General features: G+C 42.6%; 2 protein-coding genes across 15 annotated transcripts in view; one reads left to right on the forward strand and one right to left on the reverse strand.

Moving 5' to 3' along the window:
• Positions 1-15,347, reverse strand: part of NBR1 (NBR1 autophagy cargo receptor) — a 33,471-nt gene extending 18,124 nt beyond the window's left edge. For 2 of the 4 annotated variants that reach the window (XM_059149829.1, XM_059149827.1), the window contains exons 1-6: positions 14,563-14,696; positions 9,791-9,901; positions 6,123-6,185; positions 5,225-5,243; positions 3,920-3,942; positions 384-575 (exon numbers count right to left, since the gene is read on the reverse strand). In XM_059149829.1, the coding sequence (XP_059005812.1) occupies positions 384-575; positions 3,920-3,942; positions 5,225-5,243; positions 6,123-6,185; positions 9,791-9,892 (399 nt within the window). In that variant the 5' untranslated portion in view covers positions 9,893-9,901; positions 14,563-14,696. Of the gene's footprint in view, positions 1-383; positions 576-3,919; positions 3,943-5,224; positions 5,244-6,122; positions 6,186-9,790; positions 9,902-14,562; positions 14,697-14,917 lie in introns of those variants that run through there. The other 2 variants (XM_059149828.1, XM_059149830.1) reach the window with 2 other exon arrangements.
• BRCA1 (BRCA1 DNA repair associated) overlaps positions 14,813-19,615 on the forward strand; it is a 67,250-nt gene continuing 62,447 nt past the window's right edge. For 5 of the 11 annotated variants that reach the window (XM_059149814.1, XM_059149816.1, XM_059149815.1 and 2 more), the window contains exons 1-2: positions 15,519-15,747; positions 16,678-16,790. In XM_059149814.1, the coding sequence (XP_059005797.1) occupies positions 16,681-16,790 (110 nt within the window). In that variant the 5' untranslated portion in view covers positions 15,519-15,747; positions 16,678-16,680. Of the gene's footprint in view, positions 14,879-15,518; positions 15,748-16,677; positions 16,791-19,615 lie in introns of those variants that run through there. The other 6 variants (XM_059149821.1, XM_059149825.1, XM_059149822.1 and 3 more) reach the window with 3 other exon arrangements.

The following is a 19,615-nucleotide window of genomic DNA, read 5'->3' on the forward strand; positions in this document are numbered from 1 at the left end:
TTTTTTTAAAGTAATCTCTATACCCAATATGGGGCTTGAACTCACAACCCTGAGATCAAGAGTTGCATCTTCTACCAACTGAGCCAGCCAGGTGCCCTTGTTTAAAATAATTTTCCCAAAATGTAGTACTCTGAAGTTTCTTTTGTCAAATAATATAAATGAATGGTCAAAAAAACCCCAATAAAGAGCATGAAAAAGTATAAACAGAAAACAAAGTCTCTATATCACCCTCCTGCCCCTTTCTCCAGGACTAGTTACCCGTTTCCAAAAGTCAGGCAGAGATGGGCACAGTAACTGCCCAATCTCCGAGGGACAGTTCAAATGTTACACCACCAAGAGACGCAAAGCTAGGATAACTGCAGACAGGTCCATTCCCTTCATACCTGTGCTGCAGGCTCCTCTGGGGTCTTCATGTCTGATCCTAAGACCCTCACCAGTGATGAATAATATGCAAGTGGCTTTTTCCCTGCCCTCACGACAGGCCGTTTTTCTGGTACTGCTGGCGCCGGGGCTTCGTCGACACGGGAGCCTTCGTGGACTTGCATCTGGAGTTGGTTTCCCTGCTTAACTGCCATCTGAGAGGACACATTATAAAATTAAAACATACTGTGTGATTCTCCTTTCCCAAATGAAAACTCAAAGACATCTAAACAGAAGGGATACGATGATTTATGCTGAAAATATTAGGATTTACCTTTATTTTATCAAATCTAATGACAGTGTTAACATAATCCTGTTTTTTGTTCAGTATGTTAATTAGGAATGGTTTTATTATCAAAAATTCAATAGGTTTAGGATAGCGCTTTATTAGGTGAGATGTTCTCATTAACTGGGTTACTACTTTTCTGTTGAACAGGTTTTTATGTTATGACCCCAGTTATGGATTGTAATCTCAACTTTTCAAAAAAAGTCAATCCCAGACTACCACAACCCAAACTTAAAGTTATAGCCTATAATTGTTTATTTTTTTTTCTTTAAAAAAAAAAAAAAAAGATTTTATGTATTTACTTGAGAGAGAGAGCATGAGAGGGGAGAAGGTCAGAGGGAGAAACAGACTCCTTGCTGAGCAGGGAGCCCGATGTGGGACTTGATCCCAGGACTCCAGGATCATGACCTGAGCTGAAGGCAGTCCCTTAACCAACGGAGTCACCCAGGTGCCCTAAGCATTTATTTTTCCATCCGAGTAGTGTTTTGGAAAGCATGCTGGAGTGGTTATCTCTTTTTGAAGAGTACCTTCTTAAAAATCCTATGTTGAAAACTCTACTTCAGGGAACATTTAAGGTTCCATGAAGGTACTACAGTGTCCAAGAAGAGATTAGAGGTCAAGTCCATCAGTTTCTGGATCTCCCCATTTGTCACCCAGTGACAAGAACCGTTTTTTCATCTATTTTTACACATCAGACTTAAGCTTCCATTTAAAAATAGCATTCTTGGCAAAAAACTTGAAAGGTATTATTTTAAGATCAGAGATCAGGAAATTTTCTTAAAGGGCCATATAATAAATATTTTAGGCTTCCAGGCCATACAGTTTTCCTCTCAAGTCTGCACAAAAGCAGCCACAGACACTATGTAATAGGTATAGCTAGGTTCCTATAAAACTTTATTTATAAAAACACATGGCTAGCCCACTGGCTGCTTTGACAGCCTCTATTCTAGACCATAAGCCAAAAAGCTGGTAGTAAAATGTATGGTACAGTCTGTGGAAAAAACTGCTCAAGAAATGACTATAATGCAATGTGTCAAAATATAAACATGGGATCTTAAATATCATATAGCAAGTACTATGTAAAAATGTATATTAAAAAGTCTTGCTTCCTGAGACAGGACAGGCTTATAACAACATCTAGACTCTCAAGGTCTTAGTTTTTTTTTTTAAAGATTTTATTTGAAAGAGAGAGAGAGAGAAAACTAGAGCACGCACTCAAGCACAAGTGTGGGGATGGGAGGCAGTGAGGAGACTCCTTGTTCTGCAGGGCCTATGTGGGGTTTGATCCCTCGACCCTGAGATTACGACGTGAGCCAAAGGCAGACACTGAACTAACCAGGCACCCCCTGAAGTCCGAGATTTCTGACTATGTAAACAGTGATTATGGGAAAGAATAGTTTTGAAGACCATAGGCTTTTTTTTTTTTTTTTTTAGTGAAACTTCTGAGAACAGGGCAAGAGAAAAGCCAGGAGGAGTTGGACAAAGGTGAAAGGGTGTGGGAGACAAGTCCTTACAACAGCTTAAAAACAAAGAGGAAATGGGGCACACCTGGGTAGCTCAGTCAAGTGTCCAATTCCTGATTTTGGCTCTGGACATGATCTCAGGGTTGTGAGATCAAGCCCCAAGTTGGGCTCTATGCTGGGCAGGGAGCCTGCTTAAGATTCTCTCTCTCCTTCTGCCCTACCCCCTTGCTCCCCTGCAAGCTCTTAAAAAAAAAAAAAAAAAAAAGCAAAGAGGAAATAGAAGACCACATGAAAACTGGGAAGAAGGAAACTGTGAAGCGTGAGATTGCTAAGAAATGAGTATCTCAGCTAAGAGAAACCAGGGTGGGGCCTGAATGTCCAAAATCAAGAAACTATCTGGTAAATAAGGATTTGTGAATAAAAACCAAGACTGGCTAAACTATTGAACCCAGCGGCACCCACAATGGCAATTTCCACCAGGCAACAAAAAGGGTAAATCCAGCTCCCAGTTTAAAAACATCTTGCCTTGGGCCACCTGGGTGGCTCAGTCAGTTAAGCACTGATTTCTGATCTCAGCTCAGGTCTTGAATGTGAGTTCAAGCCCTTCCTTGGGTTCCACAATGGGCGTGAAGCCCACTTAAAAAAAAAAAAAAAAAAAAAAATCTTGCCTTTCCCTCCCTAGACCAAAAGTGATTATGGAAAAAAGTTTAGTCATGATTTAGAAGTTCATAAAAGATAGTCAATCTTAATCACAAAGGTGGTAATGAAGGGACAGCTGGGCACACCTTAAAGAACTGACCTGAGGAAAGCTTTAAATTATTACTGACAAGCAAGAGATAGTGAACTCAATAGTTTGTACCTTAAAGTCTCCTGCATTATCCTATAACATTCTAGAGGAAACAAGGTAAAGTCAGGAGATGAAAAGTGTGAACCAGAAAGCATCAGCATCATTTCACAGAGTTATTTTTATTTTTTTAACTCTAATTTTAAGTAGGCTCTGCACCCACCGTGGAGTCTCCAGTGAGGGGCTTGAATCCATAACCCTGAAATCAAGACCTGAGCTGAGATCAAGAGTCAGACACCCAACGAATGAGCCACCTAGGTGCCCCCTTTGTATTTTTAAATGCTACAATGGTTATACCAAGACCAGAAATGAGAAGAACAGTAACTAGAAAGAACCTTTAATAACAGGAGCTGCCTTTTGCTGAGGGGTATGTCCCACTCGTCACACTCTCTCTAAAAATCAGTTCTGCTGTGTTGCATTAGTTTCTGCCCATGGCTACCGGAGTTCAGGTTCTAGTTTTAGTCAATAAATGTTTTTCCCCCAAGATTTTATTTATTTATTTATTTCTCTGCAGGAAAGAGAGGTAGAGAGCACGAGCAGGGGGAGGTGGACAGGGGGAAGCAGGCTCCCCACAGAGCAGGGAGCCCAATCCCAGGACTCTGGGATCATGACCTGAGCCAAAGGCAGCTGCCTAACGGACTGAGCCACCCAGGCATCCCTAGTCAAGAAGTATTTTTAAAGATTTTATTTATTTATTTGACAGAGAGAGATCACAAGTAGGCAGAGAAGCAGGCAAAGAGAGAGAGAGGAAGAAGCAGGCTCCCTGCCGAGCAGACAGCCCGATGCGGGACTCCATCCCAGGACCCTGAAATCATGACCTGAGCCGAAGGCAGCGGCTTAACCCACTGAGCCACCCAGGCACCCAAGAAGTATTTTTAAAAGAAAGTAAGATGAAATGACCATTACCTTAAGTGCTTCTTCATACTCTCCTAAAAAGACAAAGAACAAAGAACAGACACTGTGATATTTCTTCACCAGCCCAAAAGATTCTATTTAAGTACTGCCAATCCTGACTTTTAAGAATTTCCTGCTTACAATCCTTATACGGGAGCAGCTGCTACCTTTTGGCGGACAAACTCCCCTCCCATCCCACTGCAAACAGTAACTATTTGTAGATTAGTTCTCTCTCTCTCACGTCCTCCTCTCTTTACTACTGGAGCCTTCCAGCTATGAAACCTTACCCCAGCTGCTTCACACTAGGTTTAGTGACGCTCAGGACGCAAGGGAGTTCATGGGTAGTGTTAATGCAGAGAGACCTCAACATATTGCCGGTTTGGTTCCAGACCACTTGCAAAAAAACCAAGTCAAATGAATTTTTTTGTTTCCCAGTGCATATAAAAATTATGTTTCTACTATTTGCAATCTATTAAGTGTGTAAGAGCATTATGCCTTAAAAATAAAAGTACACACTTTAATTTAAAAAAATTCTTTACTGCTAAAAAATGCTAATTATCATCCAGGCATTTAACAAATCATAATTACAGGTCACAAATCATAATTACAGGTCACAGATCATAATAATATATATCATATAACAATGAAATAATGAGAGAATTAGCAAAATGGGACACACAGATTGAGCAAATGCATTTGGGGAAAGTGAGGCAGGGTTGCCATAAACCTTCAATTTGTGGGGGGGAAAAAAGGCAGTATCTTCAAAGCACAATAAAGCAAAGCACAATAAAATCATCATCATTAACTATCGTTAGAGCTGGTTAAAATAAGCTTGGTGGGGAGCTAGTCTGGGACCCTGACCTTCATATAGAACATTGTTCCAGGGAAAAAGGCGCTCTAATCTCTGAACAACTAGCCATCTTATAAATAAGTTCTGGAAATACCACTTTATGTTTGTAAGCTGACAGTAATATATGTACCACATCAGGGACAAAGGCAACACCAGGAGAATGGAGTTGTATGTTTGAAGGCGAGGCATATTTTCAGAAGATTAGTGTCTTAAATGTTAAGAGAACCTTCATTAAAGCTGTCCTTAGGGTCCAATCTAAGGCACTAATCTATACACAAAAAACTGCTACAAAATAAAAATTTGCTATGTAACTAAGGTCCACGGCTGAGTGAATGAGATGTCAACTTACTGTATACTAAATTCCACTTAAACACTGCAGCAATATCTGAGTGTAAATGGAAATGTATACACTCAAGAACAGACGAAAGCTTTTAAATAAAGCTGAACAGGTTCTCTCAAGAACTCACCTTGACTATTAATGGATACCTGTAAAAAGACAAAAGCAACAGTGAATTATAAACTTCCTGTCAAATGAACATTTTTGTCGCTAGGACCAGCCTCACAGGTAAGATGCACAATCTCAGACTGGGGGCTTTTCCAGTATCATGAACTAATTTTGAATAATAATTAAGGACTTTTTAAAAAAAGAGTTTATCTGACAGACAGAGATCACAAGTAGGGAGAGAGGAAGGGAGAGGGGGGCAGGGAAGCAGGCTCCTTGCCCTGCTGAGCAGACGGCCTGATGTGGGGCTCAATCCCAGGACCCTGAAATCATGACCTGAGCTGAAGGCAGAGGCTTTAACACACTGAGCCACCCAGGCGCCTCAATTAAGGACTTTTATTGCTTAATTTCTATACCCTCCTTTTATTTCAGGTACATTAAGAGGCAGCATTTATAGTGGTTAATAGCCTGGGCTCTGGAGGCAGAAGGTATGGAATGAACCCCTAACTCCACTATTTCCAAGCTTCTGTGCTTCTGGGCAAGTCACTTAGGTGCTCTGGGCCTCAGTTTCCTCATGGGTAAAAGATAATAACTAAGACTTAACGCACAGTATTGTTATTAGTCTGACACGTAACCACTCAATAAAGGTTTACCATAAACTAAATGGTGGCTTGTGGTATATTTCAACTATATCACTATATAGTTTTAAAAGTTCCCTCTCAAATTTCCTTCTTCAATGTTGCTTCCTTATTTCTCAATTCCATCTCAGATGCCACCGTCAGCTCAGAACATGCGATTATCAAGTACATTTAAACTACTACACAATGAAAAAACACTAGTCTGAACTTTTCGATTCACCATCACTCTTGAGAAATAAGATCTGTTTTCTGAACAGCTGCCCATGGGTATCATCATATACTTACCTCTTCATTTTCCTCATCCAGGTATTTTATTTGAATAGTGGTCAGATCAAATGAAACTTTTACCTGCAAGTGAAATGTACATGCTATATGATCAAGGTATCAAAAGGCAGGTTCACAGAAACCCAGGAGTCATAAAAGAAAGGATGGGTATATTTCTTTTTTTTTTTTTCTTTTTTTTTTTTTTTTTAAAGATTTTATTTATTTATCGGGGGGCGGAGGAGAGCAAGCAAGGGCAGACAGAATGGCAGGCAGAGGCAGAGGGAGAAGCAGTCTCCCTGCTGAGCAAGGAGCCCGATGTGGGACTCGATCCCAAGACGCTGGGATCATGACCTGAGCCGAAGGCAGCTGCTTAACCAACTGAACCACCCAGGCGTCCCGGATGGGTATATTTCAATACATAAAAATTAAACATTTAAAAGGCATAAAAGAAAAAACCATGAGCAAAGTAAAAAAACAAAGAATAGTTGAGTATTTACAACTCAAAACAAAGGGTTATTATATGCAATACACAAAGACCATCTGCAAAACTGCTAATTTTTAAGATTTTTTTAAAGATTTTGTTTATTTGACAGAGAGAGAGGCAAAGAGGCAGGCAGAGAGAGAGGGGGAAGCAGGCTCCCCGCTCAACAGGGAGCCTGATGTGGGGCCCGATCCCAGGACCCTGAGACCACGACCTGAGCTGAAGGCAGAGGCTTTAACCCACTGAGCCACCCAGGCGCCCTTGTTTATTGTTAAGATTAACAACCCAGGTAAAAGGGGGCAAAATTATATAGAGATTTCAGGGCGCCTGGGTGGCTCAGTGGGTCAAGTCGCTGCCTTAGGCTCAGGTCATGATCTCAGGGTCCTGGGATCGAGTCCCGCATCGGGCTCTCTGCTCAGCAGGGAGCCTGCTTCCTCCTCTCTCTCTCTGCCTACCTCTCTGCCTACTTGTAATCTCTCTCTGTCAAATAAATAAATAAAATCTTTAAAAAAAATATAGAGATTTCATACAAGGGAAATCACATGAAAAGATGTTCAAACTTAATGGTAGTCAGAACAATGCAAATTTAAGCAATGAGATGTCATCTCAACAGAATGGTGAAGAAAATTTAAAGCTGTGCTATCCAACGTTGTCAAAAATTCAGGGCATTGTCATCTATTTATTGACTTATTTTTAAAAGATTTTATTTATTTATTTGAAACAGAGAAAGGGAGAGAGCGAGAACACACAGGAGCAGGCGCAGAAGGAGAGGTAGAGGAAGGCTCCCCTTGCTGAGCAGTGAGCCCCATGTGGGACTTGATCCCAGGACCCTGGGATCATGACCTGAGCCAAAGGCAGCTGCTCAACCAACTGAGCCACCCAGACATACCTCTTTTATTTATTTTTTAAAGATTCTATTTATTTGAGAGAGAGATACAGAGCATATAAGCCAGGGCAGCGGCTGGCAGAGGGGGAAGCAGTTTCCCTATTGAGCAAGGAGCCTGATGTGGGACTTGATCCCAGGACCCTGGGATTACTACCGGAGTGGGAGGCAGATGCTCTATACCTCAGGGGCTCCTTGTCATGCATTTCTATAAGGTGCTACAGTTGTTCTGCAAAGCACCTAGCAGCATCTATTAAAATTTAAACTTACATGCATTGTGACCCATTAATCTCTCTTTAGGAAACCATCCTACAGAATAGTACGCAAGTTTTATAGACAAAGAGATCTCTCCTGTAGTTTATTATACAAAGGTAAAAAGCAAAACAACAAAAAAACCTATTTCGCCTTGGGGGCACTGAGTAAGTGAAATAACAATGAACTCAAAGATACAGATAACACACTGGTGGTTGCCAGAGGTGGGGGTGGGAGGTGGATGAAATGGGTGAAGGTGGTCAAAAGGTACAAACTTCAGTTATAAAACAAGTCAGTCCTGGAGATGTAATGTACAGCATGGTGCTATACACTGGCGTATACACCTTGCTGTATATCTGAAAACTGCTAAGAGCACAGATCTTAAAATTCTCATCACAAGAAAAATAACTGTCACTATGTGTGGTGATGGATGTTAGCTGGACTTACGATCATTTCGCAATATATAAATACACAGAATTGTTATGCCATATACCTGAAATCTAGATAATGTTATAGGGCAGTTATACCTCAATTAAAAAAACAAAACAAAACAAAACAAATACAATCTTTCAGTAAGAAACAGTTAAATTATGGTATCATAAAACCAAAATACTACGGGCAATCCATACCTTTAAAAATGATGAGTGTGGACCCTTATCTATTGATTGAGAACTGTCTGTAATAAACTGCTGGGGGGGGAAAGCATGCTGCAAAATTATGTTTATAATATGACCCTAGGACGAAATCTGTATGAACATGAAAACTGTCTTAAGTATATACAGGGCTTTTAACACTGGTTATCCCAAAGAGGTGGGAATAGTGGATGGAAGGAGTAGAAAGATAGTAACTTTTTCTTTTTGTATGTTTGGATTGTTTAACTTCTTATAATGGGCACCTATTACCCTTTTATAATTTAAAATTTACAGTAAAGAAAAAAGGCAAGCTATCAAGCTCATTTAACTACTAGAAATAAAGAACACTAACTATACTTGATTTTTAGATCACTTCACAAACAGACCCAACTTTCTGGTTAACCACCTGTTTAGGACAGTATGAAGAAGTATTTGCTGGAAAACAGAGAACTAGATCAGATCATCTTGTGAAGTCACCCTACTATTTTTTTTTCCTTCTTAGTTATCATACCACATGACCAAATAAAAGCAAGTTTTTACCAAAGGGTTCGCTGGATAAACACAGCTGCACAGGAAGTAAAACATTCCCTATTGCAAACCAAACAAAAACAGAAGAGTACAAAGGGCAAACCAAGAGGAGGAAAGGCATTGACAACATAAGAATAGGTAAGTAGCTAAGCACCTGTGGAAGTTTTTTCTGCTAAAAAAATTTTAAGTAGGATCCATGCCCAGTGTGGAGCCCCAAGCAGGGCTCAAACTCACTACCCTGAGATCAAAACCTAAGCTGAGTTCAGAAGTCGGACGGTTAACCAGCTGAGCCACCCAGGTGCCCCACTGCTCAACTTTTAGGTACTCGACCTCTGCCCTAGCAATAAGAACCATCAGCTTGCAAAACGTTAGGTCACATCCGTGGTGCTTCACAACCACAGTGACATAGCTGCTCCGGCAGGAGAACATTTAGCTGGGGCCTGGAAAGGGTAGGACCCGCACCAATTCATTCCTCATGCTGTTTCTAAAATTAACAGCTTTTTAAAGTTTTTTTTTTTTTTTTAAAGATTTTATTTATTTATTTGACAGAGAGAGATCACAAGTAGGCAGAGAGGCAGGAGGAAGCAGGCTCCCTGCCGAGCAGAGAGCCCCATGCGGGACTCGATCCCAGAACCCTGAGATCATGACCTGAGCCGAAGGCAGCGGCTTAACCCACTGAGCCACCCAGGCGCCCCAGCTTTTTAAAGTTCTAACTGCAAATTAAAGAATTTGTGCCCTGGTGCTGGTGGTGGTGACGGTGGTGCACAGCCATATGAATACTTAATCCCCGTAAAAAGTGATTTTCCAAAAGGCCTAGAAAAAGGCAAATAGGACAGCTATGAAACAACAGAGCTAAAAATAGCAGTCTTGAAAAAATTACACTTAAAGGAGGGAGAAACAAAGTAACACTCACCATAGCTTCCACATCTGCCCAAGTTGTATTTTCTGGATCGGAAACCAGAAAGCTTTGAGTTTCATTTTTAAAAGTCACATTTAGAGTAACCTGTGGTTCCATGGTGTGGGGCTAGAGCAGAGAGGATAGGGAAGAGAGAGAACACACATTAGGGCCGGTTCTATAAACTGCATAAATGGGGGCACCTGGGTGGCTCAGTCATGATCTCAGGGTCCTGGGGATCAAGCCCCGCCTTGGGCTCTCTCTGCTCAGCAGGGAGCCTGCTTCCCCCTCTGTCTCTGCCTGCCTCTCTGCCTACTTGTGATCTGTCAAATAAATAAATAAATATCTTTAAAAAATAATAATAAACTGTATAAATAATCACTCAACAAAGCTTGTAAAGACCTAATACAGGTGGGGCCCCTGGGTGGCTCAGTGGGTTAAAGCCTCTGCTTTTGGCTCAGGTCATGATCCCAGGGACCTGGGATCGAGCCCCGCATCGGGCTCTCTGCTCAGCAGGGAGCCTGCTTCCTCTTCTCTCTCTGCCTGCCTCTCTGCTTACTTGTGATCTCTGCCAAATAAATAAATAAAATCTTAAAAAAAAAAAAAAGACCTAATACAGGCAAGGCCAGGAAGACACAACAGTGAGTAAGACAGGGTCTCTGCTCTAATACTATCTATTTAAAAGATCTTACTTATTTACCTGAGAGACCAACAGAGAGGCAGAGTGAGTGCATGAGCAGGAAGGAGAGGGAGGAGCAGGATCCAGGACCCTGAGATCATGACCTTAGCTAAAGGCAGACACTTAACTGACTGAGCCACCCAGGCGCCCTTTTCGGCTATTTATAATCTGGTGGGTTGCATAAAACACATCTCACTATTTTGCTTTTTCTTTAAGATTTTTATTTATTTTATTTATTTACTTGAGAAACAGAGTGAGAGAGCAAGCAAGTTGGGGCGGGGTGTGGTCAGAGGAGAGAGAGAAGCAGACTGTGCTGAGCACAGAGTCTGATGTAGGGCTTGATCCCTGGAGTCTGAGATCACGACAGCAGCCGAAACCAAGAGTCGAAACCAAGAGTCGGATGCTCACCCAATTGAGCCATCCAGGCGCCCCTTTGTGTGTGCTTTTTAAAAAGATTTATTTTCGAAAGAGAGAGTGCACATGAGCAGCGCGAAAGGCAGAGGAAGAGAAGACGACTCCCCGCTAAGTGCAGAGTCCCACCAATCCCATGACCCCAAGACCATGATCTGAGCTGATATCAAAGAGTCAGAGGCCCAACCCAGGCACCCCCAAATCTCATTGATAAAAGTTTGCTTAGACAGTGTAAATTTTGGCCACACCCACAGAAACCATCTAACATTTGCAAAATCCTTCTGGATTTTATGAGACTTAATATGATTAGTTAAGTCAATAGAGACTACCAGTATCTGCTAGTAGTAGGACAGAACAGTAAAACCCATATAGGTCTCTACCCTCAGGGAATTTACATTCTCCTAACTCGAAAGTGACATTCTACATTTTTTCTTGGAAAAGCAGCCTTTCCTAAATTGAGCAACCCAGGTTCTCTATTATATCAGGTTTAACAATTTAGAGGACAAAATACTAGATAAGAAATTACACCGGGGTAGCAGTCAACACCTTTCATCCAAGTTCATGTTTTTTTTTTTTTTTTTAGTAGTTTCACTTTCTTTTCTTTTATGGAGAATTTCATATATAAAAGCAGAGTAATTGACATATAATTAGGAAACTCAAGGCTACCCTCATTTCATTTATACTTCCGTACTGCCCCCACCCAATTCCCCCAATACAGAGTGACAGGAGTCAACTGCTTTAAACTAACTATAGCAATCTTATTAAAAAAAAAAGTATTATGGGAAAATTTAAATATATATAAAATAAAGATTAATATATAATGAACCCCTAAGGACCCATCAGTTATCTTCCGTAATTATCATCAACACAGGACTAATCTTATTATAGCAATACCTGATCCCTATTGGATTATTTTGACAGCCATTACTTCTTCCCTAAAATTGAGCATGTAAATCTTAAAGTGGTTTTTTTTTTTTTTTTTTAAAGATTTAACTTTTTATTTGACAGACAGATCACTAGGAGGTGGAGAAGCAGGCTCCCCGCTGAGCAGAGAGCCCGATGCAGGGCCAATCCCAGGACTCTGGGATCATGACCTGAGCCGAAGGCAGAGGCTTAACCCACTGAGCCACCCAGGCACCCGGAGCATGAAAATCTTAAAAAAAAAAAGGGGGAGGGGCTTTTTGAAAACCATGATACCATTATCATGTTGAAGAAGTTAACAATTCTGTAACTGAATATCTACTCTGGTCAGGTCAATTTTTTTTCCTTTAAAAATTCTATTTTTTTTTTTTTTTAAAGATTTTATTTGACAGAGATCACAAGTAGGCAGAGAAGCAGGCAGAGAGGAGGAAGCAGGCTCCCCGCTGAGCAGAGAGCCCATGCAATGCAGGGCTCTGCGATTCGGGGCTTGATCCCAGGACTCTGGGATCAGGACCTGAGCTGAAGGCAGAGGCTTTAACTCACTGAGCCACCCAGGTGCCCCTAAAAATTCTATTTTTAAGTGGTCTCTACACCCAGCATAGGGCTCAAACCTAAAACCCAAGACCAAGAGTTGCACATTCTACCAACTGAGCAGGCCAGGCAACCCTCTGGTCAGTTGTTTTTAATTAAGGATTTTATTTACTGATGAATTGTTAGATAGGTTTGTTCTTAAGACTTCATGAAAAATAGTTTGCTAAAATCCAAACCAAAGTTGTAACAAAAAAGGTCATCTTTTAAACATATTCATCAACAGATCTTAAAAAAAATCTCTTCGGGCGCCTGGGTGGCTCAGTGGGTAAAGCCGCTGCCTTCGGCTCAGGGCATGATCTCAGGGTCCTGGGATCGAGTCCCGCATCGGGCTCTCTGCTCAGCAGGGAGCCTGCTTCCTCCTCTCTCTGCCTGCCTCTCTGCTTACTTGTAATTTCTCTCTGTCAAATAAATAAATAAAATCTTTAAAAAAAAATAATAAAATAAAAAATCTCTTCAAATAACCAGATTCTGCTCTAGGCATAGGAGGTAGGAGATGAGTAAGACTAAGTCTCAGCAGTTTGCAGCATACTGGGGGAGGGAGCAAAAGGGTTAAGAAGAGCTGGGTCTGACACATTACTAGTCACGTAATGGTGAGCAAGTCATTTAACCCGTGAGCTTCAACCTCTTAATTTATAAAATAGGTCAAATAAAAACGGGTGTGCAAGTTCTCTGAAAACGTTACTAAAATGTAAAAATGATTACAATAAATCAGTCTTTAAAAACCAAAATGCAGTGCCCTGTGAAACAATACAATTGAGGCTGTTATTAAAAAGGACCTTGTTCACAGACCTGTACCCCTGGGGATAAAAATATATGTTTATAAAAAATAAAAAAATTTAAAAAAAAAAAAAAGGACCTTGAAGTCTCTGAGGATCAGGGATTTTTTTAATCCCAAATCAATTACCCTCCAATTTTTTCCATTGTCTTTATTTAGAGCCAAGTTCACTACCAAAAAAATGAATCAGTTTCTGGCACCAATCTGCTGACATCTAGTATTCATTTACATGGAATGCAATTCTTGGGGTCCTTAACATTTGGAGAGATTTCCTGTCAACTCCCCAGATTCTTGGGCAAAAAAAGTATCAGGGAAATGAAGTAACTGGTTCAGTCAGCCAAAACGTAGATATTCTGAAACATGTTCTCACTTTTCCAACTTCTGAGAAACCCTTCCACACTTCTGAGACTCCAGGAGGAAGGAAACTAGCTCCCCTTTTCTCAAATTACACAATTAAAATTAGTTTAGTTACCCTGGAGCTCATCCAGCTGGTAAGGCTGATGAGAGAAAACAGGAAGTGGGGGATTCTAGCTAAGCTGGATCATATCCAGGTCTTCATAAAGAATTGCCTATTTCTGTTTGGCTTTTATGTGAAAATTCTTTCAGCAAGAGCATTAATCTTGAACTTGTGGAAATACCAAAGTTATGGTTAGGACCATCTGCCCTTGTAGGTTTAAAGCCAGTTAAGTCAGCTGGCTGGGACCCAGGCCTTCAGCTTTCAAAACTGTCATTATTATAAGTTCATGCCACTGGCTCACCTCTGCTTGGCACAAAATAGTTTTTCCTCTACGTCAGTTTTCTCAGGATACCAAAAATCCCGTTAATGAAGCAGACCTGGCAACCTGAGCTTTGATTACTATCTCCACCAAAGGCCTGACAAGCTATCTGGGGGTTAAAATGTGTGACCTATAGCTGGGTGTTTGACAAAAAGGAAAAAAGGTGTCCTTTCAATACCTGAGGTCCCTGACCAAGGAGACTCCTTTATGAGGTTCTCAAGCGGAGGGGATGGGGTTGGGAGGCTATGGGCAGTGTCATTTTTTTTTTTCCCCCTTGCAGACTTCATCCTAGTCTTCCAGTTATCGTTTCCTAGCACTCCACGTCCCCAAGACAGTGTCACCACCCTCTGAGGACTCTCTCGTTTTCTTTGCTTAGGCACCCTTTCTGCTAAGGAGTCTTGGCCTTCCATTAGCGGAGGCTGAGGTTCTGAGCCACGGACCCTCCATTTCTCTGGCAGTATCCGGCCGCTCAGCCAGAACGGCTCTCTCATCTGGTCACTGACAAGACTGGCTGCCCACGGACACAGGAAAAGTAGCCCCCCCCCTTTTTCTTTGCAGGATCCCTTCCTTAAACTTCCCTTAGCCCTCTCAGTGGCGACGTGCTACCACCCCTCCGTAACCGCAGCTGCTTTCTTACCAGCTCCCGGCCCCCGGGGGGCGCCTGCCGGAGGCCAGTGCAAGAACCGTTCGCTGCCAGCTCCGCTGCTATCCCTGCGGGGTGAATCTAACATGGCGGATAGAAATAGGGCCTAGTCCCCAGTTTTTGAGTTTCCGACAAGATGATTGGCTCTTATTAGTTGTCCCTCAAAACGATCATCCCACTGATTGGTCAAGCATGTCTGCCAGGGGCGGGGCAGGAGCTGCCAGAACAGCACAACAATAACAAACACTGGGGTGGAGGGGCGGAACTACGAGTGCGCAGTCGTGGTGCGAAGCCCATTTCCCCTTCCCAGGTAAATTCCACGCCCTCCGAGTTCCCTTAGGTCACTGACCTTAGTGGACTCCTTCCCCGAGACTCGCGGGGCTGGATGGGAATTGTAGTCTTCCTGGGACTTGTAGGTTCTTTAGCCTATTCGCCGCTTTCAAGATACGAAAACCTAACACTCCAATCCATATCTGTTGACGTGCATAAGCGCACGGAGCTCTTCAAACTATCAACTGGTTAGCCATGAGAATCGCGCCCGCTTCCGGTGTCCAAAGCGCCTCTCCATAAGACTACAGTTTCCAAGGAACACTGTGGGGAAGACCTGTCGATCCGCAATGCATCCTGGAAATCGTAGTTTTTCCCACACAATCCTTTTATTTACCTAAACTGGAGACTTCCATGCGGCAGAAATGGTGAGGGAACAGGGCCCCTTTTTTGTGACTGTTTCAGCACTATCTTGAGCTCATATTCGGACTTCAGGTAGATTCCGGCCCTAGTCCAGCAAACTGTGACGTAATAAGCCGCCAGTAGAAGCGTAGAGGTGAGGGGGCAGGGGCCTAACAGAAAACTCCGGGAGAATTCCGTCTCTTCCGTCTCTTTCTAATTACGTAACGGGGGATAGAATGGGTGACCAATCGGGAGCCCGGAGAGACTCTCGGCCTCTTTCTGCTCCGCCCTTCCGTAACGGGTTTCGATCTCGTATTCAGAGAGGTTCTCGCTCAGTGGCTGCGGCCAGTTTCCATGGCAACAGGAAAGCGCGGGAATTATAGATAAATTGAAATTGCGACTGCGCAGCGTGAACTCGCCAAGGCTTTCAGGATTGAGGGTGGTCCGGGGGATTTTCAGGGAACTGGGTCCCTGCACCCGGGAAGCCCCGACACTTTGCTCTGAGTGAAGGTGAGCGAGCCCATGGGAAGGGAGAGGGTCTCAAGTGTGCAGTGAGAGAGCAAGATGGGTGTTACCTGGCAGGGACCGGCAGAGGGTGGGAACCTGAGAAGACTAAGACGTGAGTCTGGGGAAATCATGGGGATGGGGGCATTTTGTGGGTCTCGGGGCAGCGGAGGCACCGAGGATAAGGAAGGGGGCAGGGTGTGTCCGAGGGGGAGTCCTGATGGCAGGAACTGGAATGTGTCCTGGGGAGATTCATAGTATAAAAAGACCGGCTGGTATATGTGAGAAGGAGATTCTGAGGAGGGAAAGGGGGCAGGAATGTGTCTGAGAATAGGAGGCTGGATTTTGTCGGAGGGACAGCCCTTAAGAAAGAACTGGCTTCATACGCGTTTTTGAGAAGAGACAGGAAGAAAGTAGAGGGGCGTCAGTAGTCACCGATGCTACAGGCAGGGACGTACCTAAAGAGGAACCTGAAAGAAATGCAGACCAGTGGGAAACACAGGGGAAGAGCAGGGGTGGGGAGCGTTGGTTGGTGTTGGGTTTGTTTTTGTTGAGGTTGATTTTCACCAAGAAAAAGAAAAGAGCCAGGATCATTGGAGAAATATGAGGCTGCCATCACTCACCCAGTCACCCCGCTGTGGCTTTTTTTTTCTTGAAGAGAGAAAAAGACCAAAAGGAAGTTGTTGGAGGCTTTATGGGGGGGGGGCGGGGAAGAAGGCAATTTAAATGGTCTTAATTACCAAAAAAACCCCAGCTTTTAAAATTAAAAAAAAAAAAAAAGCTTTTGATATTAATTCTGTGATTGGTATGATTTTAAAGCACTCCAGTCTAAATTTCTTGTTTAAAAATCACATTTAATGAAACTAGGCTGTTCTTAGAAACCTTTCAAAGTAATGTGTGTGTGTGTGCATACAAATATACACATATATATTTAAGCTTATGCCTCAAAATTCACTGGAACAGGAAGAAATGGATTTACCTGCGGATCGTGTTGAAGAAGTACAAAATGTCCTTAATGCTATGCAGAAAATCTTAGAGTGTCCAATCTGGTAAGTCGACAGAAGGGTTTATTAATTTGAGATTCTTCTTTACTTGATTATATCCTATGCAAATAAGCAGAATTGACCTTGCATATATATTAAGAAAAAATTATATCTATTAAGATTAAACTATTAAATTTGCTTCTTTTCTTAACTTGAGAGCTTTGGGAATATAGGAATTTACTCCCTTTTCTCCACTTTGTCTCTCCCCTTCCCCTCCCTTAACACATTCCGCTCCCCTATCTTTCCTAGCTGGTAGACTGTCTTGATTGATTCTACTTGGGCTCAGAGATCTGGTTTGGAGTAATTGGCCTTTTCATCCAAGCTCTAAAAACAGCTCAGTCACTTGGAAAAGGCATAGTTATTAGTGGCAAAATAAAATCACAAATGATTTGTGCTTGTGAGTGGGTAGGTCTTTGGTTGAAGTAGCCCTATATATTGAAATAAGAATACTTGGTGGACGGGGGTGCGTGCCTGGGTGGCTCAGTTGGTTTAGCGTCTGCATCCCACTCAGGTTATGATCCTGGGATCCTAGAATCAAACCCCAAGTTGGGCTCCCTACTCAGTGGGGAATCTGCTTTTCCTTCTCCCTCTGTCCCTCCCCCTTCTTGAGTTTTCTTTTTCTCTCTTAATAAATAAAATCTTAAAAAAAATAAGGGGCGCCTGGGTGGCTCAGTGGGTTAAGCCGCTGCCTTCGGCCCGGGTCGTGATCTCAGGGTCCTGGGATCGAGTCCCGTGTCCGGTTCTCTGCTCAGCAGGGAGCCTGCTTCCTCCTCTCTCTCTCTCTGCCTGCCTCTCTACCTACTTGTGATCTCTCTCTGTCAAATGAATAAATAAAATCTTTAAAAAAAAATAAAATAAAGAATATAGGGGTGCCTGGCTGGCTCAGTTGGTAGAGCATGCAATTCTTGATCTTGGGGTTGTGGGTTTGAGCCCCATGTTGGATGTAGAGATCACGTGAAAATAGATTTTTTTAAAAAAAGATTTATTTATTTGAGGGGCACCTGGGTGGCTAAGTGGGTTAAAGCCTCTGCCTTCGGTTCAGGTCATGATCCCAGGGTCCTGGAATCTAGCCCCACTTCGGGCTCTCTGCTCAGCGGGGAGCCTGCTTCTCCCTCCCTGTCTCTACCTGCCTCTCTGCCTACTTGTGATCTCTGTCAAATAAATAAATAAATAATCTTAAAAAAAAAAAAAAGATTTTATCTATTTGAGAGAGAGAGAATGAGAGAAAGAGAGAACATGAGAAAGGGGGGGTCAGAGGGAGAAGCATACTCCCTGCTCAGCAGGGAGCCCAATGCGGGTCTCTCCACTCTCCCTGCACTCCAGGATCACAACCTGAGCCAAAAGCATTTGCCCAACCAACTGAGCCACCCAGGTGCCCAAAAAGAAAATCTTAAAAAAAAAAAAAAAAAAAAAAAGAATACTCCAAATCATCAAAACCTTTGGCAAGTCTCTGACTTTTTGAGTACGCCTTTATTTTTCTTTATCTATAAAGAGGGAGCTAGAATATTCAAAATATTCAAGGTTTTTTTGTTTTTGTTTTTAAGATTTTATTTAATCATTTGACAGAGAGTGAGAGCACAAAGCCAGAAGACAGAGGGTGAGGGAGAAGCAGACTGTCCAATGAGCAGGGAGCCTGATGTGGGACTCGATCCCAGGACCCTGGGATCATGACCTTAGCTGAAGGCAGCTGCTTAACTGACTGAGCCACTCAGGCACCCCTCAAGGTCTTTTTTTCCAGTTGAAACATAATTTATCTACAGTGAAATGCAAACATCTTAAGTGTGCAAGTCAATGAGTTTTGACAAGTGTCTATCTGTGTGACCTAGTCAAGATATAGAACAGATCTGTCAATCCAGGAAGTTTTCTTGTGTGTATTCAGGAGCTCTTAATTTGCTGACCCTCCTCAACCCTTAGAGGCCTATGGCTAGAACTTTATTTCAACATAATTGGTTTCTTGTATAATTTTATATTTTTTTAATTTTATGCACATAAAAGCATTATTCTGAGAAGGGTGTTTATGGGATTCACCAGCTGCCAAAGGGGGTCTATGGCACAATACAGGTTATGAACCCCAAGCAGTCACTAGGTAATATCTATGGTATTTGCTAAATCTACAAAATAATTAAAAGCTATACCTTAGGCTGTCTTGGTGAAAAGCCATAAAGGAACCTTAGAAGAATTTTTGTCTACCCTCTTTCATCTTATTCCTTTTATTCTGGTCAATCTGACCTCTTGGTTTTGTTTTGTTTTGTTTTTAATATTTTATTTATTTATTTGACAGACAGAGATCACAAGTAGGCAGAGAGGCAGGCAGAAAGAGAGGAGGAAGCAGGCTCCCCGCTGAGCAGAGAGCCCGATGTGGGGCTCGATCCCAGGACCCTAGGATCATGACCCGAGCCGAAGGCCGAGGCTTTAACCCACTGAGCCACCCAGGCGCCCCTTGGTTTTGTTTTTTGTTTTTTAAGTAGGTTCCATGCCCAGCATGGAGCCCAATGTGGAGCTTGAACTCAGAACCCTGAGATCAAGACTTGAGCTGAGATCGAGTTGGATGCTGGGCAACTGTGTGGTTCAGTTGGTTAATTGTCTGCCTTTGGCTGAGGTCATGATGCCAGGGTTTTGGGATCTACTCCCACATCGTGCTCCTTGCTCAGCCGGGAGTCTGCTTCTCCCTCTCCCTCTGCCTCTCACTCCTCCCGCCCCCCCATGCTCTCTCGCGTGCGCACTCTCTCTCTCTCTCTCAAATAAATAAGTAAAATCTTAAAAAAAAAAACCCACCACTTTTTCAGAGAGGCATTTCTAGACAACCCTATTTAAAGTGATAAAACCATTAC

Source organism: Mustela lutreola, chromosome 15 (assembly GCF_030435805.1).
Source record: "Mustela lutreola isolate mMusLut2 chromosome 15, mMusLut2.pri, whole genome shotgun sequence".
Taxonomy (NCBI): Eukaryota; Metazoa; Chordata; class Mammalia; order Carnivora; family Mustelidae; genus Mustela; species Mustela lutreola.